Source organism: Ostreococcus lucimarinus, chromosome 19, assembly GCF_000092065.1.
Source record: "Ostreococcus lucimarinus CCE9901 chromosome 19, complete sequence".
NCBI lineage: Eukaryota > Viridiplantae > Chlorophyta > Mamiellophyceae > Mamiellales > Bathycoccaceae > Ostreococcus > Ostreococcus sp. 'lucimarinus'.
The window spans coordinates 15,645-34,325 of NC_009373.1; the positions used below are offsets into that span (position 1 = coordinate 15,645).

The 18,681-nt window shown below is 63.2% G+C and overlaps 10 protein-coding genes across 10 annotated transcripts; 5 read left to right on the forward strand and 5 right to left on the reverse strand.

Moving 5' to 3' along the window:
* Positions 1-130: 130 nt before the first annotated feature.
* Positions 131-1,093, reverse strand: OSTLU_42201 (predicted protein; the record flags this gene model as incomplete). Its single annotated transcript, XM_001422376.1, has 1 exon — positions 131-1,093. A coding segment is annotated over one exon (963 nt), but the record flags the coding sequence as incomplete, so codon positions are not given.
* A 674-nt stretch (positions 1,094-1,767) lies between these two features.
* Positions 1,768-3,049, forward strand: OSTLU_28526 (predicted protein; the record flags this gene model as incomplete). Its single annotated transcript, XM_001422328.1, has 2 exons — positions 1,768-1,842; positions 1,985-3,049. The coding sequence occupies 2 exons, from the start codon at positions 1,768-1,770 to the stop codon at positions 3,047-3,049; spliced, it is 1,140 nt and encodes a 379-aa protein (XP_001422365.1).
* A 147-nt stretch (positions 3,050-3,196) lies between these two features.
* Positions 3,197-4,935, reverse strand: OSTLU_28527 (predicted protein). The gene has a single exon (XM_001422377.1). It carries the CDS (start codon positions 4,592-4,594, stop codon positions 3,245-3,247), a length of 1,350 nt encoding a protein of 449 aa, XP_001422414.1. The 5' UTR covers positions 4,595-4,935; the 3' UTR covers positions 3,197-3,244.
* Positions 4,936-5,237: 302 nt separating this feature from the next.
* On the forward strand, positions 5,238-6,672 carry RPS3a (Ribosomal protein S3a, component of cytosolic 80S ribosome and 40S small subunit). Its single transcript, XM_001422329.1, has 3 exons — positions 5,238-5,318; positions 5,653-5,758; positions 5,874-6,672. The coding sequence occupies exons 1-3, from the start codon at positions 5,260-5,262 to the stop codon at positions 6,489-6,491; spliced, it is 783 nt and encodes a 260-aa protein (XP_001422366.1). The 5' UTR covers positions 5,238-5,259; the 3' UTR covers positions 6,492-6,672.
* A 136-nt stretch (positions 6,673-6,808) lies between these two features.
* Positions 6,809-8,155, reverse strand: OSTLU_51888 (predicted protein; the record flags this gene model as incomplete). Its single annotated transcript, XM_001422378.1, has 1 exon — positions 6,809-8,155. One exon carries the CDS (start codon positions 8,153-8,155, stop codon positions 6,809-6,811), a length of 1,347 nt encoding a protein of 448 aa, XP_001422415.1.
* A 1,535-nt stretch (positions 8,156-9,690) lies between these two features.
* Positions 9,691-9,861, forward strand: OSTLU_28530 (predicted protein; the record flags this gene model as incomplete). Its single annotated transcript, XM_001422330.1, has 1 exon — positions 9,691-9,861. One exon carries the CDS (start codon positions 9,691-9,693, stop codon positions 9,859-9,861), a length of 171 nt encoding a protein of 56 aa, XP_001422367.1.
* Positions 9,862-9,986: 125 nt separating this feature from the next.
* Positions 9,987-10,841, reverse strand: OSTLU_18855 (predicted protein; the record flags this gene model as incomplete). Its single annotated transcript, XM_001422379.1, has 1 exon — positions 9,987-10,841. The coding sequence occupies one exon, from the start codon at positions 10,839-10,841 to the stop codon at positions 9,987-9,989; it is 855 nt and encodes a 284-aa protein (XP_001422416.1).
* A 308-nt stretch (positions 10,842-11,149) lies between these two features.
* On the forward strand, positions 11,150-12,172 carry OSTLU_94008 (predicted protein; the record flags this gene model as incomplete). The annotated part of the gene is made up of 1 exon (XM_001422331.1): positions 11,150-12,172. One exon carries the CDS (start codon positions 11,150-11,152, stop codon positions 12,170-12,172), a length of 1,023 nt encoding a protein of 340 aa, XP_001422368.1.
* A 661-nt stretch (positions 12,173-12,833) lies between these two features.
* OSTLU_42248 (predicted protein) lies at positions 12,834-13,286 on the reverse strand (the record flags this gene model as incomplete). Its single annotated transcript, XM_001422380.1, has 1 exon — positions 12,834-13,286. A coding segment is annotated over one exon (453 nt), but the record flags the coding sequence as incomplete, so codon positions are not given.
* Positions 13,287-15,300: 2,014 nt separating this feature from the next.
* On the forward strand, positions 15,301-18,629 carry OSTLU_25801 (predicted protein; the record flags this gene model as incomplete). The annotated part of the gene is made up of 1 exon (XM_001422332.1): positions 15,301-18,629. One exon carries the CDS (start codon positions 15,301-15,303, stop codon positions 18,574-18,576), a length of 3,276 nt encoding a protein of 1,091 aa, XP_001422369.1. The 3' UTR covers positions 18,577-18,629.
* Positions 18,630-18,681: the final 52 nt, after the last annotated feature.

Here is an 18,681-nt window from a genome sequence, read left to right on the forward strand (position 1 = left end):
GCGCGGGTGGCGGCGCGCACGCGCACTCGGCGCAGCACGCGTCGACTCCTTCGCCGCGGAAAAACGCCGCCTTGGATTCAATCTCTCGACGCACAATATTCAACGTGCTCGCATCGCTCGGGGCGTCGTACACGGTGAATCCGTCGTAGTCTTCGATTTCAGCCGGAGAAAGTAACCAGAACAAAGCCCCCGCGCGTCGGCGATCGTCCTCGCGCAAGAGCTCGAAGGTGCGCGCAAAGTACGCGTCTCGAACCGCGAGCGGTCGCTTCTTTCCAAACTCTTCGAACACGATGGGCTTATCGTTCGCAGACTTCGCCAAGTGCGCTCGAATCCATCGCTCGAGGAAACGAAGCTTGGACTCGTCGTCGCTATCCATCCAGTCGTCCGTCCAAACGTGCGCGGCGACAAAGTCGACGGCGTCGCTCTCGCGCAATCGATCGACGTCCACGCCCTGACGTTCGGCGCCGGCGAACGGGTTCGCCTCGACGCCTTCGCCACGCATGAAGAAACCTTCGGTACCGACGCTGACGAGATGATTTCCCTCGTCGAGTCTTTTCACCAAAGCGCCGAAGTACGTCGCCCACTCGTGAAAGACGTCGCCGCGATCGTCTCCGGGCAAGCGCGGTTCGTTTATCAGCTGGTACGCGAAGATCGTCGGATCATCCTTATACGCGACGTTCGTGAACGTGTTCGTTCGCGTCACGACTTTCGCCACGAACGCCTCGAACGCGTCTCGACACTTTGGCGAGGTGAAAAAGTCTTCGCGTCGATACGCGCTCGTTTCGCCCTCTTCTCTCGCCCATCGCGCGTATCGCGCGATGCCGCCGTAATCGTCCCAATAATTCGTCAGCGTCAAGATGACGCGAATCCGTCGCCTCTCGCACTCGTATAAAACTTCATCAAGCCCCACGAACGCGCGCTCGTTAAACTCCCCCCGCCGCGGTTGCGTCGATCGTCCGTCGTACGAAGATTCGTCGCCGTCCAAAAACGCCCACGTTCGCGCGACGTCCGCGCCGATCTCTCGCATCGCGTCCAGAGTCTCGAACACCCACCGACGCTCGGTCTCGTTCCCCAACATCGCGTATCGCAACCAATCTGTCCCTCGCGCGCGTCGACGCGTCCATCGTCAATCCTCGAATTCGCGCTCGATCTCGCGCTCGATCTCGCGCTCGATCTCGTCTCGTCTCGTCTCGTCTCGTCTCGTCTCGTCTCCCGCGCGTCGTCCACGCACACACGTTCGCCCCGATCGCGCGCACCCGCCCCCCATCGCTCGCGTCTCGAAACGCGCGATCGCGCGCGTCCATCACGACGCGTCCGAACGTCCCGCGCGCGTCTCCCGCGCCGTCCTCGTCGCCGCGCGCGTCTCGCGCGCGCGCGCCGCCCGACGCCGCGACGATCCAAAACAATCCTAAAACGCCCCGCCGCCGTCTCGCGCGCGTCTCGCGACGCGCGCGACGCGCGCGCGACATGTCACCGCGATCGTCGCTCTCGCGATCGTCGCCGCCCGTCGTTTCTGCGCGTCGCGATCCGTCGCCGCGTCGCCGCGCGCGCGCCGAGGCCGAGGTCCGACCGACCGATGCGTAGACTGTATTGCCATACATCTCGTATAAAGACAACAGAAACGCCATCGCGCGCGCGCGCCGAGGCCGAGGTCCGACCGACCGATGCGCAGACTGTATTGACATACACCTCGTATAAAGACAACAGAAACGCCATCGCGGGGCACTAGGGCTTCGCGACGACACACCGCGACGCTTCGCCGCCGCCATGGCGGACTCCGACAGCGACTACGCGAGCGACGACGAATCGACGATCGACGAGAGCGAGTTCACGTGCGAGAACGTGCGTCGATCGACGCGACGCGCGACGCGACGCGGTGACGCGCGACGACGCCGCGACGAGCGAAGAGGACGATCGAACGATCGACGACGACAGGCGCGAGCGACTGACGACGACGCCGAGACGACGCGCGCGGACGAAACAGCCGGATGTGGTGACGAAATATAAGATCGCGGCGGACTGCGCGAACGCGGCGATGAAGGAGGTGCGCGCGGCGATCGCGGTCGGGGCGAAGGTTGTGGATTTGTGCGCGCTCGGCGACGCGGCGATCGAGCGAGAGACGGCGAAGTATTACAATAAAAAGGATAAGGATGGGAATAAGGTGGAGAAAGGGATCGCGTTTCCGACGTGCGTGTCGATCGATAACTGCGTGTGCCATAACTCGCCGGACGCGAGCGATGCGAAGACGATCGAGGACGGGGCGAGCGTGAAGATCGATTTGGGGGCGCACGTGGACGGGTACGTGGCGACGACGGCGACGACTGTCGTCGTGGGCGGTAAACCGGTGACGGGGGCGCAGGCGGACGTGATGAAGGCGGCGGAGTTGGCGAGTGAAATCGTCATTCGTAAGCTCAGGCCGGGGGCGTCGACGGGGGAAATCGGCGGCGTCATCGAGGGCGTGGCGAAGGATTTCGGCGTCAACGTCGTCGAGGGCGTGATGACGCATAACATGAAGCGTTTTATCATCGACGGTAACAAGGTGATTCTGAACAAGTCTACGCCGGAGATGAAGGCTGATCCCGAGGAGATTGAGCTCTATGAAGTCTACGCGTTGGACATTGTCATGTCGAGCGGCGAGGGCAAGCCCAAGCAAAGGGACGAGAGAGAAACCAAGGTTTACAAGCGCGCCATCGAAAAGAACTACCAGTTAAAGATGCAAGGTTCGCGCGCGGTTTTCTCGGAAATCTCAAAGCGATTCCCCACCATGCCCTTCACCGCGCGGGCGTTGGAAGAGAAGCGCGTCAACTTTGGCCTCGTCGAATGCTGCAACCACGGGTTGTTGCACGCCTACCCGGTGCTTTACGAAAAGGATGGTGCCGCCGTCGCGCACGTCAAGAGCACGTTCTTAGTGTTGAAGAAGGGCAACGATCGCATCACGACCTTTGAGCCGCAAGAGGTGCAATCGGACAAGTCGCTTAGCGACAACGCGTTGGTCGAACTCATCGCGACCGAACTCAAGCCGAAGCCCAAGCCCAAAAAGAAGAAGTGATGCGTCGAGTGATGCGTTTTTAATATCAGTTTCTCACGTCGTGCGGTTCAATTAGTCGTGCTAAATCGTTCGTTCGTTCGTTCGTTCGTTCGTTCGTTCGTTCGTTCGTTCGTTCGTGTTACAACTCGCGAATGGCGCGATGAAGGGAAGAATCGAGGCGGCGTTTCGACCGAGGCGGTGCGCTGGTGCGTTCGTCTAGCCGACGAATTCGGCCGACATCCCATCGCCACCGCGAGACGGTGCGCGGACGCAGAGCAAAACGCGGGCCAACGTATTAATCTTCTTACCGTCACGCTCGGACTGTAAAATGTCTTTACCATCCATGACGGAGACGGTTTCCGCGGCGGCGTTGCTTCCAGCCAAGACGAGCGAGGACGTCTTAGCGACGAGATAATACTGGCCGAAGCGCGGTGAGTTGTCGGATTTATCGGAGATCAATAAACCGGGCTCGGCCTTGTCTTTGACGCCCTCGATGTCCGTCTGCGACGTGTCGTCGATGAACAAAGCGAAGGGCGCTACGGCTTGGAGCAACAGATCCCACTTCGGCAACGCCACCCAATCGGTGTTGGCCTGCGGCGAGAACACACCAAAGATGTTTCCGGTGTTCTCGAGAACACCTGCGGTGCGAACCTTTGCGGCGGTGACCTTGTTCAAGTTTCCGATGACTGGCATCGGGATGAATAGGAACTCGGCTTCCTCGAGGCGAACGACTTGGAGCTCCGCCTCGCGAGCGCCTTCGTCGGATTCACCGTTGGCGAGCGAGCCGCCTTCGCCCAGTTTTGTGCGCTTAAACAGTTCCACCGCCGTCGCCATGCGCGCCTTGGCTTTTTCCGTGACGGCGTACAGCATACCGCGTTCGAAAATCTTGAGCGCCTCCTCCTCGCCCTGGTACCGCTGCAACTCGAGAATGTCGCGATAGAGCTTGTAAGCCAAAATGTCCCCCGGCGTGTCGTTGAAATCTCTGGCCGCCACCGTGCGAACGTTGGCGGATTTAATTTCGTACGCCTTGACCAATTCGCGCGTTTGTGTTTCTTCAAATTCGTTGTCGACGACGAACGTCGCCGCCGCCGCGCGCGTCGCCGCGGGCATGTACATAATTTGCGACAAGTTCGGCGCCCCGCGATATTCATCGTGGAAATACTCGAGCTTTGTGCTGTCGAAATCTAACCCTTCCTTCAAGCTCGCGTAGCACTGCAACCACACCACCCACGTCGCCTGTTCCTTCGGTTCGATGCCCGTCGCGTCGAAGATGTCCGTCGACGTCATCCCCTTCGCCTGCAACGGTCTGATAAATTTCGCCAGCGTGAACCACATCCCCGCGCGCTGTCGCATAAGCATCATCATTCTCTCCGGGTCGTTCTCATCCTCGCTCACTTTCGCCGCTTCGTACGTCTCCGGCGGCTTGAACGGCTCGTACGCCCCCTGCAACTCGCCGCCAACCTTTGGAATCACCCCCGCCGGTCCTTTCCGCTCCCCAGCCGTCGTCGCCCCCCCGCTCATCGGGTTCCTCTGCACCACCACGGCGTCGGCGTCGAATCCATCCATCCCCGGCACGATCAGCCCCCCCCCCGGTGGTTTCGGCGCGCTCGCGCCGCCGCCGCCGAACGTCGGCAGCGCGCTCGGGTCAAATTGAAAATCATCATTCGTCGCCCGCGTCGCCCGATCCTCGCCCCTCCGCGTCGCCCGTCGCGTCCGCGCGCGTCGCCCGTCGCGTCCCGCGCGTCCCGCGCTCGCGACGACGCGCGCGCGCGCGCCCGCGACGCGCATCTTTTCGTTCGCGCGTCGCTTTTTCGCGTATCCGACTCGACGACGCTCGAGCCGCGTCGATCGGTCCGCGCGCGCGTCGCGTCGCGCGTCGCGTCGTTCACGACTCGCTCGGCCGTCGATCGATCGAAGTCTCGGGCGTCGTCGATCGTCGTCGACGCGCGCGCGACGACGTGTGCGCGCGCCTCGGGGGGGCGGCGGCGGTCGATGCCCTAGCGAAACCCTCGTTACGTATTATACGCTAAATTCGCCGATGTAGCGAAGAATCGCGATCGCGCGCGATCGATCGCACCCGCTTTTCGCGCGATCGACGGCGCGTCGATCGCGATCGACGCGCGATCGACGGCGCGTCGATCGACCCGAGACGTCGCCGCCGCGCGACGAACCGAACGCGCGCCGACGATCGCGCCGGTCCGCCTTTACGCCGCGCGCATCGATCGCGCGTCATGGCGGTCGGAAAGAACAAGCGCATGTCCAAGGGCAAGAAGGGCGGGAAGAAGAAAGCGTGCGTGCGCGACGCGACCCGAACGACCGCGAGGCGACGCGCGAGGCGACGGGAAGAGGATCGATCGACGCGACGGGCGAAAGAAGGACGCGGGACGACGACGACGACGGGCGACGCCGGGGGGGGTGACGGACGCGCGCGAAGCGCGAGGACGCGCGAGAAGGCGCGAGACGGTGGATCAAAATCGCGACCGTCGATGGGGGGCGCGACGGGCGCGCGAGCGCGCGGGAGGAGGACGCGGGGGAGGGGGACGGCGACGCGATCGATGCGCGTTTAGGGCTTGCGGAATGACGATGGGACGACGACTGACGCCAAGTGTTCGCTCGTCGCGCAGTGTTGACCCGTTCACGAAGAAGGATTGGTATGATATTAAGGCGCCGAGCATGTTCTCCGTGAGAAACATCGGCAAGACGCTCGTGAGCCGCACGCAAGGGACCAAGGTAGGGCGCGCGCGAGATGAGGGTTAAAAGCCCTAGCGAACGACGCGACGCGACGCGGCGCGGATTCGAGGAACGGTTGACTGACGATGACGAACGATGTTTTGCGCGAAAATAGATTGCCTCCGATGGCTTGAAGGGACGGATCTTTGAAATCTCCCTCGCGGACTTGAACAACGACGAGGACCAGAGCTTCCGCAAGATGAAGCTCAAGTGCGAAGACGTGCAAGGCAAGAACGTGTTGACGAATTTCGCGGGCATGGATTTCACCACGGATAAGATTCGCTCGTTGGTTCGTAAGTGGTTCTCTTTGATTGAGTGCTTCGTTGACGTGAAGACGACGGATGGGTACACGCTTCGCGTGTTTTGCATCGGTTTCACCAAGCGACGCATGGATCAAGCCAAGCGCACGTGCTACGCGCAGAGCGCGCAGATTCGTAAGATTCGCGCCAAGATGGTTGAAATCATCACGCGCGAGTGCACGACGTGCGACTTGAAGGAACTCGTCTTGAAGTTCATCCCGGAGGTCATCGGCAAGGAGATTGAAAAGTCTTGCGCCGGTATTTACCCGCTTCAAAACGTGTACATTCGCAAGGTCAAAATCTTGAAGGCGCCGAAGTTTGACTTGACCAAGCTCATGGAGGTGCACGGTGATTACAGCGGTGAAGCCGTCGGTGAGGCCGTGGCGCGACCGGTCGAGGAGAAGGCTGAGGAAACTGCGGAGGCTGCGGAATAAGTCGATGACTTGATCCAAAGATGTTTCGTCGACGCCGGCGGCGTTTTTTGAAAGACGTCGGCGACGCCGGCGAGCGCGACGACGCGCGAGTTGTCTCGCGCGTCATCGTTTACGGGGGTGTTTGAACGAATGAGGAGACATTTTTACTAGACTGAAATTCTCGCCGATCTCATTTCGAGGGTGACGCGTTTGTAATGAATGAATGCGAGCGCGTTTACAAATTTTGCGAGCTCGTCGTCTGCGATGCGTCCCGACGGCGACTCGATCGCGGCGTCGGAACGTTTCGATAAAATAGTATGCTCTTCGTGATTGATTGATTAAAACATCGCCTTAATGTCTTCGTAACGCGGCGCGGCGTGGAGCTCGCCGGTCATGGCCACCGTGGGCGCGCTCGCGAGCAAGTCGCTCGCGACTTTTTGCACGTCTTGCGCGCTCACCGCGCGCACTTCGGCGATGAAGTCCGCCGCACTCTTGCGGTACTTGTAAGTCAGCATTTGTCGCCCGATGTCTTCCGCGACGACAGCCTTGGACTCCAAGTTCATCAAGATCGAGCTCACCGTGGCGTTCTTGGCGCGTTCGAGCTCTTGCGGGCTCACGCCCCCGCTCGCGGCGACGGCTTGAAGCTCGCCCGCCATCACCTTCACCATGTCACCGGTGTGCGCGCTGTTCGCCATGGCGGAGATCCCGACGATCCCGGTGTCGTTGAAGATGCTGTGGAACGCCGTGCAGTTTTGCGCCCAAGAATATCTGTTCAACACGCGAGTGTAAAGGCGCGAGTACATGCCTTTCCCCGGCCCCCCGGCGCTAAACGACCCGCCGCCGCCGAGCAACATCGTCAGCACCGTCATCGCGGTCGAGGCCTTGGTGTCGCGCCAGCCACCCTTGAACTCAAACCCGAGCACGATGGACGTGATCGGGGAATCGCTCTTTTGTCTAAAATCACCCCCCACGTACGTCGTCGGCGTCTCGGGCGAACCCTCGCCGCTCGGAAGCGTCGCCAACATCGGCTCCGCGATTCGCACGAGCTCGTCGTGTTCGCACCCGCTCGCCGCGAGCACGACGCGCGGAGCGGTGAAGTTCTCTCGCACGAACTCTCTCAGAGCGTCGCCCGTGATGTGACTCAGATCCCCGCTCGGCGCCACGAGGGCGTGCCCCAAGCCCCCCGCGTACGCCGTCGCGTGCGTCGCCTCCATCAACAACGCCTGCGGGTTCTCGTTCAACTCCTTCACCTCGGTCTTCAGATTCTCCACCACTCGTTCGATCTCGTGATTCTCCAACGCCGGATTCAGCGCGCAATCGAGCAACAATTCCACCGTCTCCGCCGCGCGCGTCTTCAGCGCATCCGCCGCGAAGCAAAACTGTTCCCTGCTCGCGCTCGCGCTCAGATTCGCCCCGATCGTCTCGCACTCTCGCGTCACCCTGAACCCACTTCGATGTTTCGTCGCCCTGAACGCCGCGCGCTCCAGCGCGTGCGAGAATCCGCGCTTCCACGGCGCGTCCTCGCGCGCGCTCCCGCAGTCCACGTACGCCCCGCACGCCAGCGTCGCTCCCGGCGTGTTCTCGCTCGCGATCGTCGCCCCGTTCGCGAGCACCGTCACCGACGTCGTCGGCGGCGCCGTCGCGCGCGCCTCCGTCGGCGCGTCGTGCGCGTGCGTCTCGCTCATCGGCGCGAACGTCGTCGCCTTGCCGCCCGACCCGAAGATCGCGGCGAGCGCGCCGTTCGTCGCCTTCGCGTCCGCGCGCGGTCCACCGAGCGCGGGTTTCGCCGCCGCCGCGTACGCGCGTCGCAGCGCGCGGTTTTTCGCGCCGCGAAGCATGGTCGACGTCCGCGCGCGTCGCGATCTCGCGCGATCGCGATCGCGATCGGGCGCGGTTTTCGTCGTATCAGCAAACAGTGAGAGATGGGCGCTCGTTCGGACATTCGGTGTCAGACCGCGTCCACGTCCAGTCACATGGGGTTCGTATGCGCAGAGTACGGCGTGCGAGATCGTATTGCGATGGGACTCGACACCATGTATCGACTCGGTCCGTCGACGGAATGTCGGCACGTCGCGACGCGCGTCGACGCGTCGTCGAAAACGCGCGCGCGCCTCGAGGTCGCGGCGACGCGACGCGTCGTCCAGGACGCGCGACGGCGCTCGCGCGCGCGACCGCGCCGACGCGCGCGCCGACGCGCGCGCCGACGAAGATTGCGAATCTGGGATTCGAACGTCGACGGGTCGTGACTCAAGACGCGATGGGGGTCGGGCGCGGCGACGACGACGGCGCGACGAGCGACGACGAAAGCCTCGCGCGCGCCGCGAGCGAGGCGCGAAGTGCGGCGGACGCGTGCGCGGACGCGTCGGCGCGCGCGATCGAGCGGGCGCGGGCGACGGTGGAGACGCACGCGAGACGACGCGCGGCGAGCGACGCGCGCGCGGCGACGCTCGAACGCGAGCGAGACGCGCTGCGCGCGGAGTGCGAGCGCCTGCGCGAGAGACTGGGGAGGGAGATCGTCGCGCGAGGGGCGCTGGAGGATGGTTTGGACGCGCCGACGACGGAGGCGCTGCGAGGGGAGTGCGAGTTGTATCGCGAGGCGACGCGAAAGTATCGCAAACGCGCGGAGCACTACGAGGCGCTGTACAGAGCGGCGAGAAGGGGGGTCGGCGCGGAGGGAGGGGACGTCGCGCGCGAGGCGCGAGAAGGGGCGAAGCTGCGCCCGCGCGCGTTCGAGCGCGCGCGAAGCGAAGAGGAACGGGTGAGGAAATTTAAACGCGCGGCGCGCGACGACGGCGCGCGAGAGGGCGCGGAGGACGCGCTCTGGGGGGCGGGGACGACGAGGAAACCGTCGACGCGCGGCGCGTTCGTGGACGTCGTTCCGGCGTCGCCGTCGTCGAGAGACGACGAGGACGCGCGAGGGCGCGCGCGAGCTCGAAAGGGCGCGCCGCCGCTGGATCGAATTTTTCTCGATTCGAAAAACACGCGCGCGGCGAGACGCGATTCGACGACGTCGAGCGAGAACAAGGTTCGTAAGAACAAGCGCTTGAGCGATAACGCGCCGAAATCGCCCGATGCCGTGTTCGAGGCCGCCGACGCCGACGCCGCGGCGCGTAAAGAAAAACGCAGCGTCGTCAAGTGCGTGGAAGTCGTGCGCAAGAAGCGCGAGCGCGAGCTCTTGACGTCGTACGTGTGCGAAGATTGTCAGACGTTTTACGACGCGATGATGCCGAACAAGGATCGCGCGACGATCAAGTGCACGCACGCGCCTAAAATGAACGGTATCGGTGGCGACGCGCCGTCGAATTCGCGCCATCGCGCGAAGTGGGCGCCCGAGCCCGCGCCGAAGGGTTTCTGGAATCTCGCGTTTACGCCGCCCGAGCGAGACGGGTGAGCGCGCGCGAGAGAATGTCGCGGTATTCATGATTCATTCGTTCGTATGATTAAAGAAACGAAATTGTAGTGATAAGGTTAGTTCTGTACTCTAACGTCCCGCGAGCGTCGTCTCGACTCGCGAATTCACGCCGTCTTCGTCTTTCCCGGCGCCTCCGCCGCGGGCGCCGGCAGCATCGACGCGATGTTCACCGCGCTCAAAAACATTCCGAGCGCCCCGATTTTCCTCTTCGACATCTTCACCTTCTCCAACAGCGCCAACGCCAGGATCGCCTGCGCGCTGTTCGTGATCAGTCCCACGAACACCTTTCGCGCCCGCTTTCGCAACGCCTCGACCTCGCGCTCGCGCGCCTCGCGTTCGTCCGCGTCCAAGTCCTCATCCGCGTCCACGAACGGCGACGTGTTCTCCCCGTCCCGCGTCTTCGGCGCGTTCCCATCTTCTCCGAACCCTTTCTCTCGCATCACGTCCAACAGCGCGTTCAGCTCGTTCGTGTCTAAAAACAACCCGCTCGCGCTTCCGAAAAACCATCCCCAATAGCTCAGGCGTTGAAACCTCCCTCGCGCGTCCTCCTTCCCCGTCCCGCACGCCCCCGACGCGCACGCCCACACCAAGTGATCGAACGCAAAGTAACACGTCATCCCGAGCGCTCGAATCGTCTCCGCCGCGCTCGTCGGCGCGTCGCTCGCTCGTTTTCTCGCCGCCGTCGCCGCGCTCTCCAGCGGCTTCACGATTCGAAACGGTTTCCGGCTCATCCCGATCGACGCCGACGCGCTCGTCAGCTTTCCCGGCGCCCCGTTCGACGCGCACAGCGTCGCGTACTGCGCGAACGCCAGCGTCTTATCGCGCGCGTCGTACGAGCTCAGGAACGATTTCGCGAGCGCCAGCGCGCGCAGCGCGCGATCGAGCGCATCCTCGCGCGTCGTCGCCCGCGTCGTCGCCCGCGTCGCGCCGGGCGCGGGCGCCTTGCGTCCCGTCGTCATCGCCGCGCGCGCGTCCGAATCTCGCGCGCGTCGTCGCGGCGCGCGCGCGCGCGACGATCGTCGCGCCATCCGAAATCCAAAACCCAAAACCCAACGCATGGGCATTCGCACGCACAAAGTACGCAATTCAAACTCGTATTGCATCACTCGAAATCCCCATCCGTGTGCGCGCGCGTCGACGCGTCGTCGACCGCGACGCCGCGACGCTCGCGCTCGATAAAATTAATATACGCATTCTAGATGCGTACTCTACGCACCGAAACCCCCGTCTCGGCGCGTCCCGCGCCCCCCTCACACCGACGCGCGCCATGTCGCGCGCGCTCCTGACGCGCGCGACGCGCGCGATCGCGCGATCGCGCGCGCGGACGTGCCACGACCAAATCGCGCTCGACGTGCCGCCGTCGAGCGTCGTGACGGCGAGCGATAAGTTTTGGTTCGACACGAACGGGTTTTTGATTTTACGAAACGCGTTCGATAAATCGGCGATACGCGCGATGAACGCCGCGATCGACGCGCGAATCGACGATCCGACGATCGAGCGCAAGGGGAACCTTCGGCTGACGAAGCGAGGCGGACCGCTGAGCGGCGACGGGACGACGGGGCGGAAAGACGTGGCGGGATTTTTGGGGTGGCCGAGGGGCGAGCGCGAGGCGTTTCGAGACGTGCTGACGCACGAGAGGCTGGTGCCGTACCTGCACGAGTTTTGCGGGCGAGGGTACAGGTTGGATCATAATCCGCTGTGCATCGCGCAGGATCCCGGGGCGGAGGGATTCGAGTTTCACGGAGGGAGCGCGACGGAGGACGGACGGTGGAACTGGCCGCTGGCGTACGCGGTGGAGCAGGGGCAGATTCGGTGTAATCTACTGGCGGTGGCGGTGCCGCTGACGGACGTCAAGGAGGGCGAGGGGGGGTTCGTCATCGTGCGCGGGTCGCACAAGAGTCGGTTTCCGGCGCCGGCGGCGGTGAAGCGGTACGAGGACGGGCCGGAGCACGGGTACGCGCCGGCGCTCAACGCGGGCGACGCGGTGCTGTTTAGCGAAGCGACAACGCACGGGACGCTGGCGTGGAAGGGGAAGTCCCAGAGAAGGACGCTGATTTATCGCTTCTCGCCCGCGACGAACGCGTACGGACGCGGGTACTCGCCCGAGTGGCCGGAAAACTGGACGGATGGGATGACGCCGGCGCAACTGGCGACGCTGCAGCCGCCGTATCATCCGCGATTGGATCGCGACGCAGTGGCGGACGATGGGATCAACGTCATCAAACCCGCGGCGCGCGAGACGTTCAAGGTGGAATTCGACGAGAAAATTTTCAAGTCAAAGTATTTTTAGAGGGCGAAAGTCTTCGCGAGCCGCGTCGCTCGAAGCGGCGAAATTGTTTATTTTAATCGCACCAGCGCATCATTCTTTCTTTCTTTCATTTTATTACAATCGCGCGGTCTTCAAGTCACATCGTCGTCGCCGGCGGGAGAAAGCACACCTCGCTCGCGCCCGACCGCCAACTGTGATCCTCGACGTCGTCGTCGTCAGCGACGTCTCTCCACGCGTCTTTCCACAACAAAGCCTCCGTGGCGCTCGGACGTCTTTTTGCGTCGTACGCCAAGCACGCGGCTATGAGCTCGGCGAACGGTTTGGGTTGCGATCGCGATAAGGCTTCGACGACGCGGCGCTCGAGCGTCGTCGTCGCCGTCGCGACGGGGATCCCGGCGTCGCCGTACATCTCGACGAACCTCCTCGCGTGATTCGCGGGCATTTTCATGTCGGCGTAGCTCAACATGGACGATAAAATCAACGCATCGCTCGCGTCTTCCTCGCTCGCGTCGTCGTCTCCGCCTCGATCGCCGTCCCGGCGCCAAAACGCCATCGCGACGCGCTTCACCTTGGCCTCCGCCTCGGGTTTGTTCGGCGCGTTCTCGTCCGCGGACCCGCCGAAAAGCTCTTTCCCGGTGCACAAAAAGAACGCCGTGACTCCGAATGCGAACATATCCACCTTGGCGTACTCGTCCATGTCGACTTTGCCCGACATGTCCCCGAGCAACATCTCCGGCGCTTGGTACCCCGGCGTCCCGTACATCGAGCAGTGCGACTGGTCCGCCAGAATCGCCTGCTTGGCGACGCCGAAATCGATCAAAGTCGCGCGATATTTCGTTTTCACTCGCGCGTTCGCGGGAGTCGGACTCAACAGCACGTTGCCGGCTTTGATGTCGCGATGTACGACGCCGTGCGAGTGGCAGTGGCGCACGCCGTGCAAGACGCGCCGAAGCGCCGAACGAACGTCGCGCGGGGTCAATTCACCGTTTTCTCGCATCGTGTGCGCGTCCTTCCCCGCGGCGCTGAGCAACAAATAGCTCTCATTTCTCGACTTTTCCAAAAACGCGGCGTAGATTCGCACGATGGCTGGGTGCGTCGGCACGCTCGCGAGCGTCGTCGCCTCGACTTTGCCCATTCTGTATCCATCGCCGACGGCGCCCCCGTTGACGACCCCCGGGAACGGATTCGAGCACTTCAAAACCGCGTCGCCGGCGCCAAAACGTTGTGCCGCTACTTTTGAGCTCTGATGGGTCAGGAACACGTCGCTGAACGCGCCGTCTCCGGCCAGGGCGTCGAGGTAGCGTTCGCGCCAGAGCGATTTGGCCGCGTACCCGAACACGGCGGCGTCGAACGGCGACCCACTCGCGGTGTCGAAAAGCCACTCCATCGGTTCGGGAGAGGCGATTTTACGTTCAAATTCCGCAATCACCCGCTCGCGCTCGTCGCGCGACTTCCCGTGCTGCCGCGAACCGACGAGATTAAAATACTTGGCGCGTTGCTCCTTGCGTCGAGCTCGCCGAAGCTCGTTTCGCTCCGTCGTCGCCGACGTCGCCTTCGACCTTTTCGACGTGCTCACGGCGGGGTAGAGATCGTCGTAATTCCGTGGATAATAATCTTCCCGCACGCGCGGCGGCGGCACCGGTCGAGGCGCCGGTCGAGGCGCCGGTCGAGGCGCCGACGCCTGTCGAGGCGACGAATCGACGACGCGCGCCGCACCCACCGGACCCACCGCCGCCGAACCCACCGTCGCCGAATCCACCACCCCCCCCCCTCCCGCCCGCTCTCGCGCGAACCTCGCGCGCATCTCCCGCCTTTTCTCCTCCACCGCCGCTCGTCTCGCGTCTCGCCTCGCGCGCGCCTTCGCCGCCTTCGCCGCCCCCGACACCACCCCCATCGACGCCAGCGCCAGCGCCAACCCCGCGCCGCTCCACCACTCCGTCGTCACCGTCCCTCGATGCCCCCTCGGCGTCGTCGCTTCGTTCGCTCGCGTCCCGACGACGCCTCGAGTTCGCGTCGTCTCGCGCGTCGCCTCCCGTCTCGCGTCATCCATCGTTCGCGCCCCGCACGCCGTCGCGATGCCGCACCGCCGACGCCGTCGCGGTGGTTCCCGCCGTCGCGCGTCGTCACGACGCGTCTTCGCGCATCGCTCGAATCGCGCGACGCTCGCGCGCATCGAATCGATCGTCGACCGTTAGTTTTGGATAGATACGCTCGCGCGTCGTCGATTCGACTTTTTGACGTCTTCGCGAGATTCGGGAGGTCGACGCGCGCGTCGTGGGAGCGTCGACGCGAATCTCGCGCGCGCGTCACCGCGCTCGAGGTCGGGCGTCGGGCGCGCGCGCGACGCGGCGCGCGATGGCGAACGATGCGCGCGCGCGCGAGTGCGTGAACGCGCGAGGCGCGGGCTGGACACGGGCGACGCGAGAGGTTTGTACTCATCGGGATAAATCGTGTTCAATACGCAGAAAACTATTCGAGTTTTCATGTCACGCATATCGAGCCCCACGCAGGCGCGGGCTGGACACGGGCGACGCGAGAGTTTTGTATTCATGGGGATACATCGTGTTCAATACACAGAAAACTATTCGAGTTTTCCCATCCCGCATATCGGGACGAGCCAGCCCCACGCCCTCCGCCGGCGTCGTAACCACACAGACAGACATTTATCGATCTCGTATACGTACGAATGACTCGTATACTACACACAGATACCAGTAATATCGCCACCATCCCGCGCGTCGACCGGCGCGCCAACACCTTCCTCACAGCCGCACTTGGAAGCGCGTCGCCCGAGACGCCGCGCGACGCGCGCGTCGACGCGACCGCGCGTCGCGACCCGCGAACGTCGCGCGCGTCGCACCGGTGGGTCGTCGGCGCGCGTCCTCGACGACGCGGGTCGTAGAGCGCGCGTAACACCCAGGCTGATTTGGATTTGATTTGATTCACTTCAAAGCCGACGTCGAGGGCGGATCGAGGACGGACGCGCGATGTTCGCGCGCGCGCAGTCGCACCCGAAATCGCATCGCGCGCCCGCGGCGCGAGACGCGGAGAAGCGCGAGACGACGCGCGCGGAGGGTGCGACGAGGGACGTCGAGGCGAGCGCGCGCGCGGCGCGAGACGATCGCGGACGACGGAGACGCGACGACGCGATGGGCGAAAGACGCGCGACGACGTCGTACGGCGCGTGGGGAGGTGATGTCGAGGACGTCGGGGCGCGAGATTCGAGACGCGGCGGAGGGTGGCGGGAGACGAGGACGCGCGCGAGCGAGGGCGGCGGGCGAGACCAATTTTTGACTTCGGCGATGTTGTGCGTCGGGGCGGTGTCGGTGTGCATCGTGAGCGTGATGATCGCCGGTGGGTTGGCGTTCGTTGGGTTGTCGGAGAATCACGCGGAGCGCGGGATGGATTTCGTGCGGAATGGGAACGACGCGTGGACGACGAGCGGGGGGTACGGCGCGGGGGGCGACGGCGGGTCGACGCTGTACGCGTCGCGGGGGGGGGCGAACGCGCGAGGGAGGTTCGATTATTTCGCGCAACCGGATAGGATCGATCAAGACAGACTCGTGGATGAGCTCGATAGGCGTTACGGCGCGCGGTTACAGGCGATGATGCGCGAATTGAGAGGCGAAACGACGGACGGATTCTCGACGCTCACGATGACGCGCGGGGAAGATCCGAGTTATCTTCCGCCGGCGCCGATGACGGAGCAGGAGCGCGAGATGAACGAAGCCGCGGAACAACTACGAAGGCTACCGAACGAGCGGTTGCCGAGCGTGGACGACGACGGTGACGCCGACACGACGACGACGACGGGGCAAAGTCATCACCTTCACAAACACCATCACCATCACCGATCCAGCGTTTTAGCGACCGAGGAAGCGGAGTATGAGAAGCTCAAACTTCCCGCTCACGTCGTCGTTAAGGCGCGCGAGAGGTTTGAGCAGTTTGAAAACACGCAAGAGTGGCACGCGAAGATTCGTCAAGACGCCGACAAGTACGTCGAACGTTTGGAAGAAATCTACGGCTTGATCAAAAAGTCCAAGCATCACGGCGCGAAAAGCGAGATCAAGCTCGGTGTCGAGGCCGTGCGGCAGTGGCACGCGACGATCGCGCGCGATTTGAAGACGAAACTCGCAGTCATGGAGGTTGGCTTGGAGAAGATCGCCGACGCCAAGTCGCGAGATCCCGAGACGCACGTGAGCGCTCTTTCGGAAGACATCAACGATGAGTTACAGGCGTTGACGACGACGATGGATCGCGTGGATAACTTGCGGGACGTTCTTGGTAAACTTCTCCGAGTCTTGACCGAGGAAGACGAAGACGTCGCCGGCGCCGGGACGGCTGAAGACTTGGCTTCGGCGGAGCCGTCGTACGATTTAGCCGCCACGGCTCCGAGTCACGAAGAGGTGATGAAAAAGTGGAACAACGTCGCCAAAGAGTGGGTGAAACCGAACGGGGAGTTGAACACGGGCCGTGACAGCGGCGTGGCGCACGTTAGCGCGAGAAATCGTAGCGGCGACGAAAAGTTTGACGATGCGCTGGACGAATCAGACGACGCGGCGCAAGTCCCAGATTGGGTGAGCAAGACGCGAGCGAACGTTGAGAAAGTTACCACGGGCGCAATCAGCGATGCGGTGAGCGCGAAAGACGCGCCGGGTGGGGACGCGCCGTGGGTGCACTCGCGGGCGCGACTCGGATCGTCCATGGAATTTTCGGCGCCGGCACACTTGGGCGTAAACGTCCTTCCGAGCGATACCTTGGCAGACGTGCTCACACAAATCGTTGATCTCGTCCTGAACGTCACCGAAGCTTTGGACGGCACGCGCTTTGATTTCAACGGCACGCGCTTGAACATCACCGTCGACGTGAACGAAACCGCCGCCGAAACAGCCCTCGGCCCGGACGCCGCGGCGCTCGGAGAGATGCTCCAATCTGAAGTCGCCGACGCCGTGACGGCGCAACTCCGCGATAAGCGTCTCGCGTACGAGGCTTCGCTCGGGGAAAAACCAACGACGACGAAGACACCGACGCGATTCGCCGCGCTCGGTTCGAGCTGGGGATCAAACGAATGGACGGGCACCGACGCCGCCGACGCGTCTTGGGATCCGATTCGTGGCGAAGACGACGGCGTGTACGTCGACGATGCGAGCACGCGGCTCGATTGGACGATTCCTCCGGGAGGAGATTCGCGCCTGTCCTCGTCCCAACCGAACGGTGACGGGGAAGACGAAGAGCTCGCGCCAACGCCGACGCCCGCGGATGAGCACTTCCAATCCAAGAGCAAGAAGAAGATTGTCGAAGAGTTTGCCAAGGCGGAGCACAAATCCGCCGAGGCGTGGCGACAAGAAGCACTCAAGGCGCAACAAAAGCTCGAGGAAGTGGCGGCAAAGGGTATGGAAAACGACGCGGATTTGCAAAAGAGCGCCGGCGCCGTGGAAAAGCTCAAAGGTTTAGTCAAGGAATTCAAAAAGGCTTTGCTGAAGGAGTCCACGGCGCGCGCTAAGGCCGAGCGATTACTCGAAGAAGAGACCACACGCGCGGCAGAGGAGCAAGAGGACACGGAAAAACGCGTCGTCGAGCAAGCGAAGTTGCAAATTTTAGCCGCGCGCACCGAGGCGCGCGACGCCTCCTTGGCTCGCATCAAAGCCGAGGAGGAGGCAGAGAAGGCCATTAAAGAGAAAATCGCTCTCGCCAAAGCCGCGGCCAAGGTGCAACGAAGCGCCGACGAGGCTTTGCGCAGTGTTTTGGCGGATAAGGAAGACGCTGTGGCGCAGAAAAAGTCAAAGATTGAAGAAACCGCGCCGCGGCCCGACGGGACCGTCGACGCGGTTTCCGACGACGTCCTCGACGCCGCAACTGAAGCGGCGCACGTCGATACCGACGCGACGATCACGCCGCCTGCGAAACGTAAGCCCAAAGTCACGACTTGGGACTCGGCGTTGAAGGACATCGCGCGCGACGCGTCGGACGACGAAGACGAAGACGACGAAGAAGCGTCCGCCGGAGCGCCGAAATCGAAACCGAGCGCGCGTTCAGCCAAGAACGACGACGACGACGACGACGCGAAATCGTCGTCATCATCATCCGCGACGAAACCCGTCTTTACCGCCACCATCGCCGTCAAATCCTACGACGTCTCCAAAAAAGACATGAAACTCCTCCGCGGAGCCTTTCTCAGCCTCTTGCGCGCCAAGGCGCCCGGCGCGTGCGACGACGCCGAACTCACCCTCACCAAACGCGTCGTCTACGACGGCTCCGTAAAAGTCGACGTTCGGTGCGCCAACGTACCGTCCGTCGACCACCTCACCGAGGCCAACGACGCGATGAATTGGGCCTTCGTCGCCAGTCGTAAATTCCCCGACAACTTGGTCAAAATCGGTTTTCGCTCCGCGAGCGCCGACGACGTCACGTTGGATAGTCACTGAAGGATCATCACCGAATGCATGGGATGATCGCCGAGTGTGAAACACGTTAGTCGTTTGTTAGATAGAGACAAACCACATCACGCGAAACCGCGTCGCGCGCGACCG

Excerpts from the sequence above, each read along its gene's own strand:
- RPS3a (XM_001422329.1), top strand. The coding sequence starts at position 5,260 with ATGGCGGTCGGAAAGAACAAGCGCATGTCCAAGGGCAAGAAGGGCGGG. Across the intron at positions 5,319-5,652 it reads AAGGGCGGGAAGAAGAAAGC|TGTTGACCCGTTCACGAAGA; the intron begins GTGCGTGCGCGA and ends CTCGTCGCGCAG. Across the intron at positions 5,759-5,873 it reads GCCGCACGCAAGGGACCAAG|ATTGCCTCCGATGGCTTGAA; the intron begins GTAGGGCGCGCG and ends GCGCGAAAATAG.
- OSTLU_28527 (XM_001422377.1), bottom strand. The coding sequence starts at position 4,594 with ATGGATGGATTCGACGCCGACGCCGTGGTGGTGCAGAGGAACCCGATG.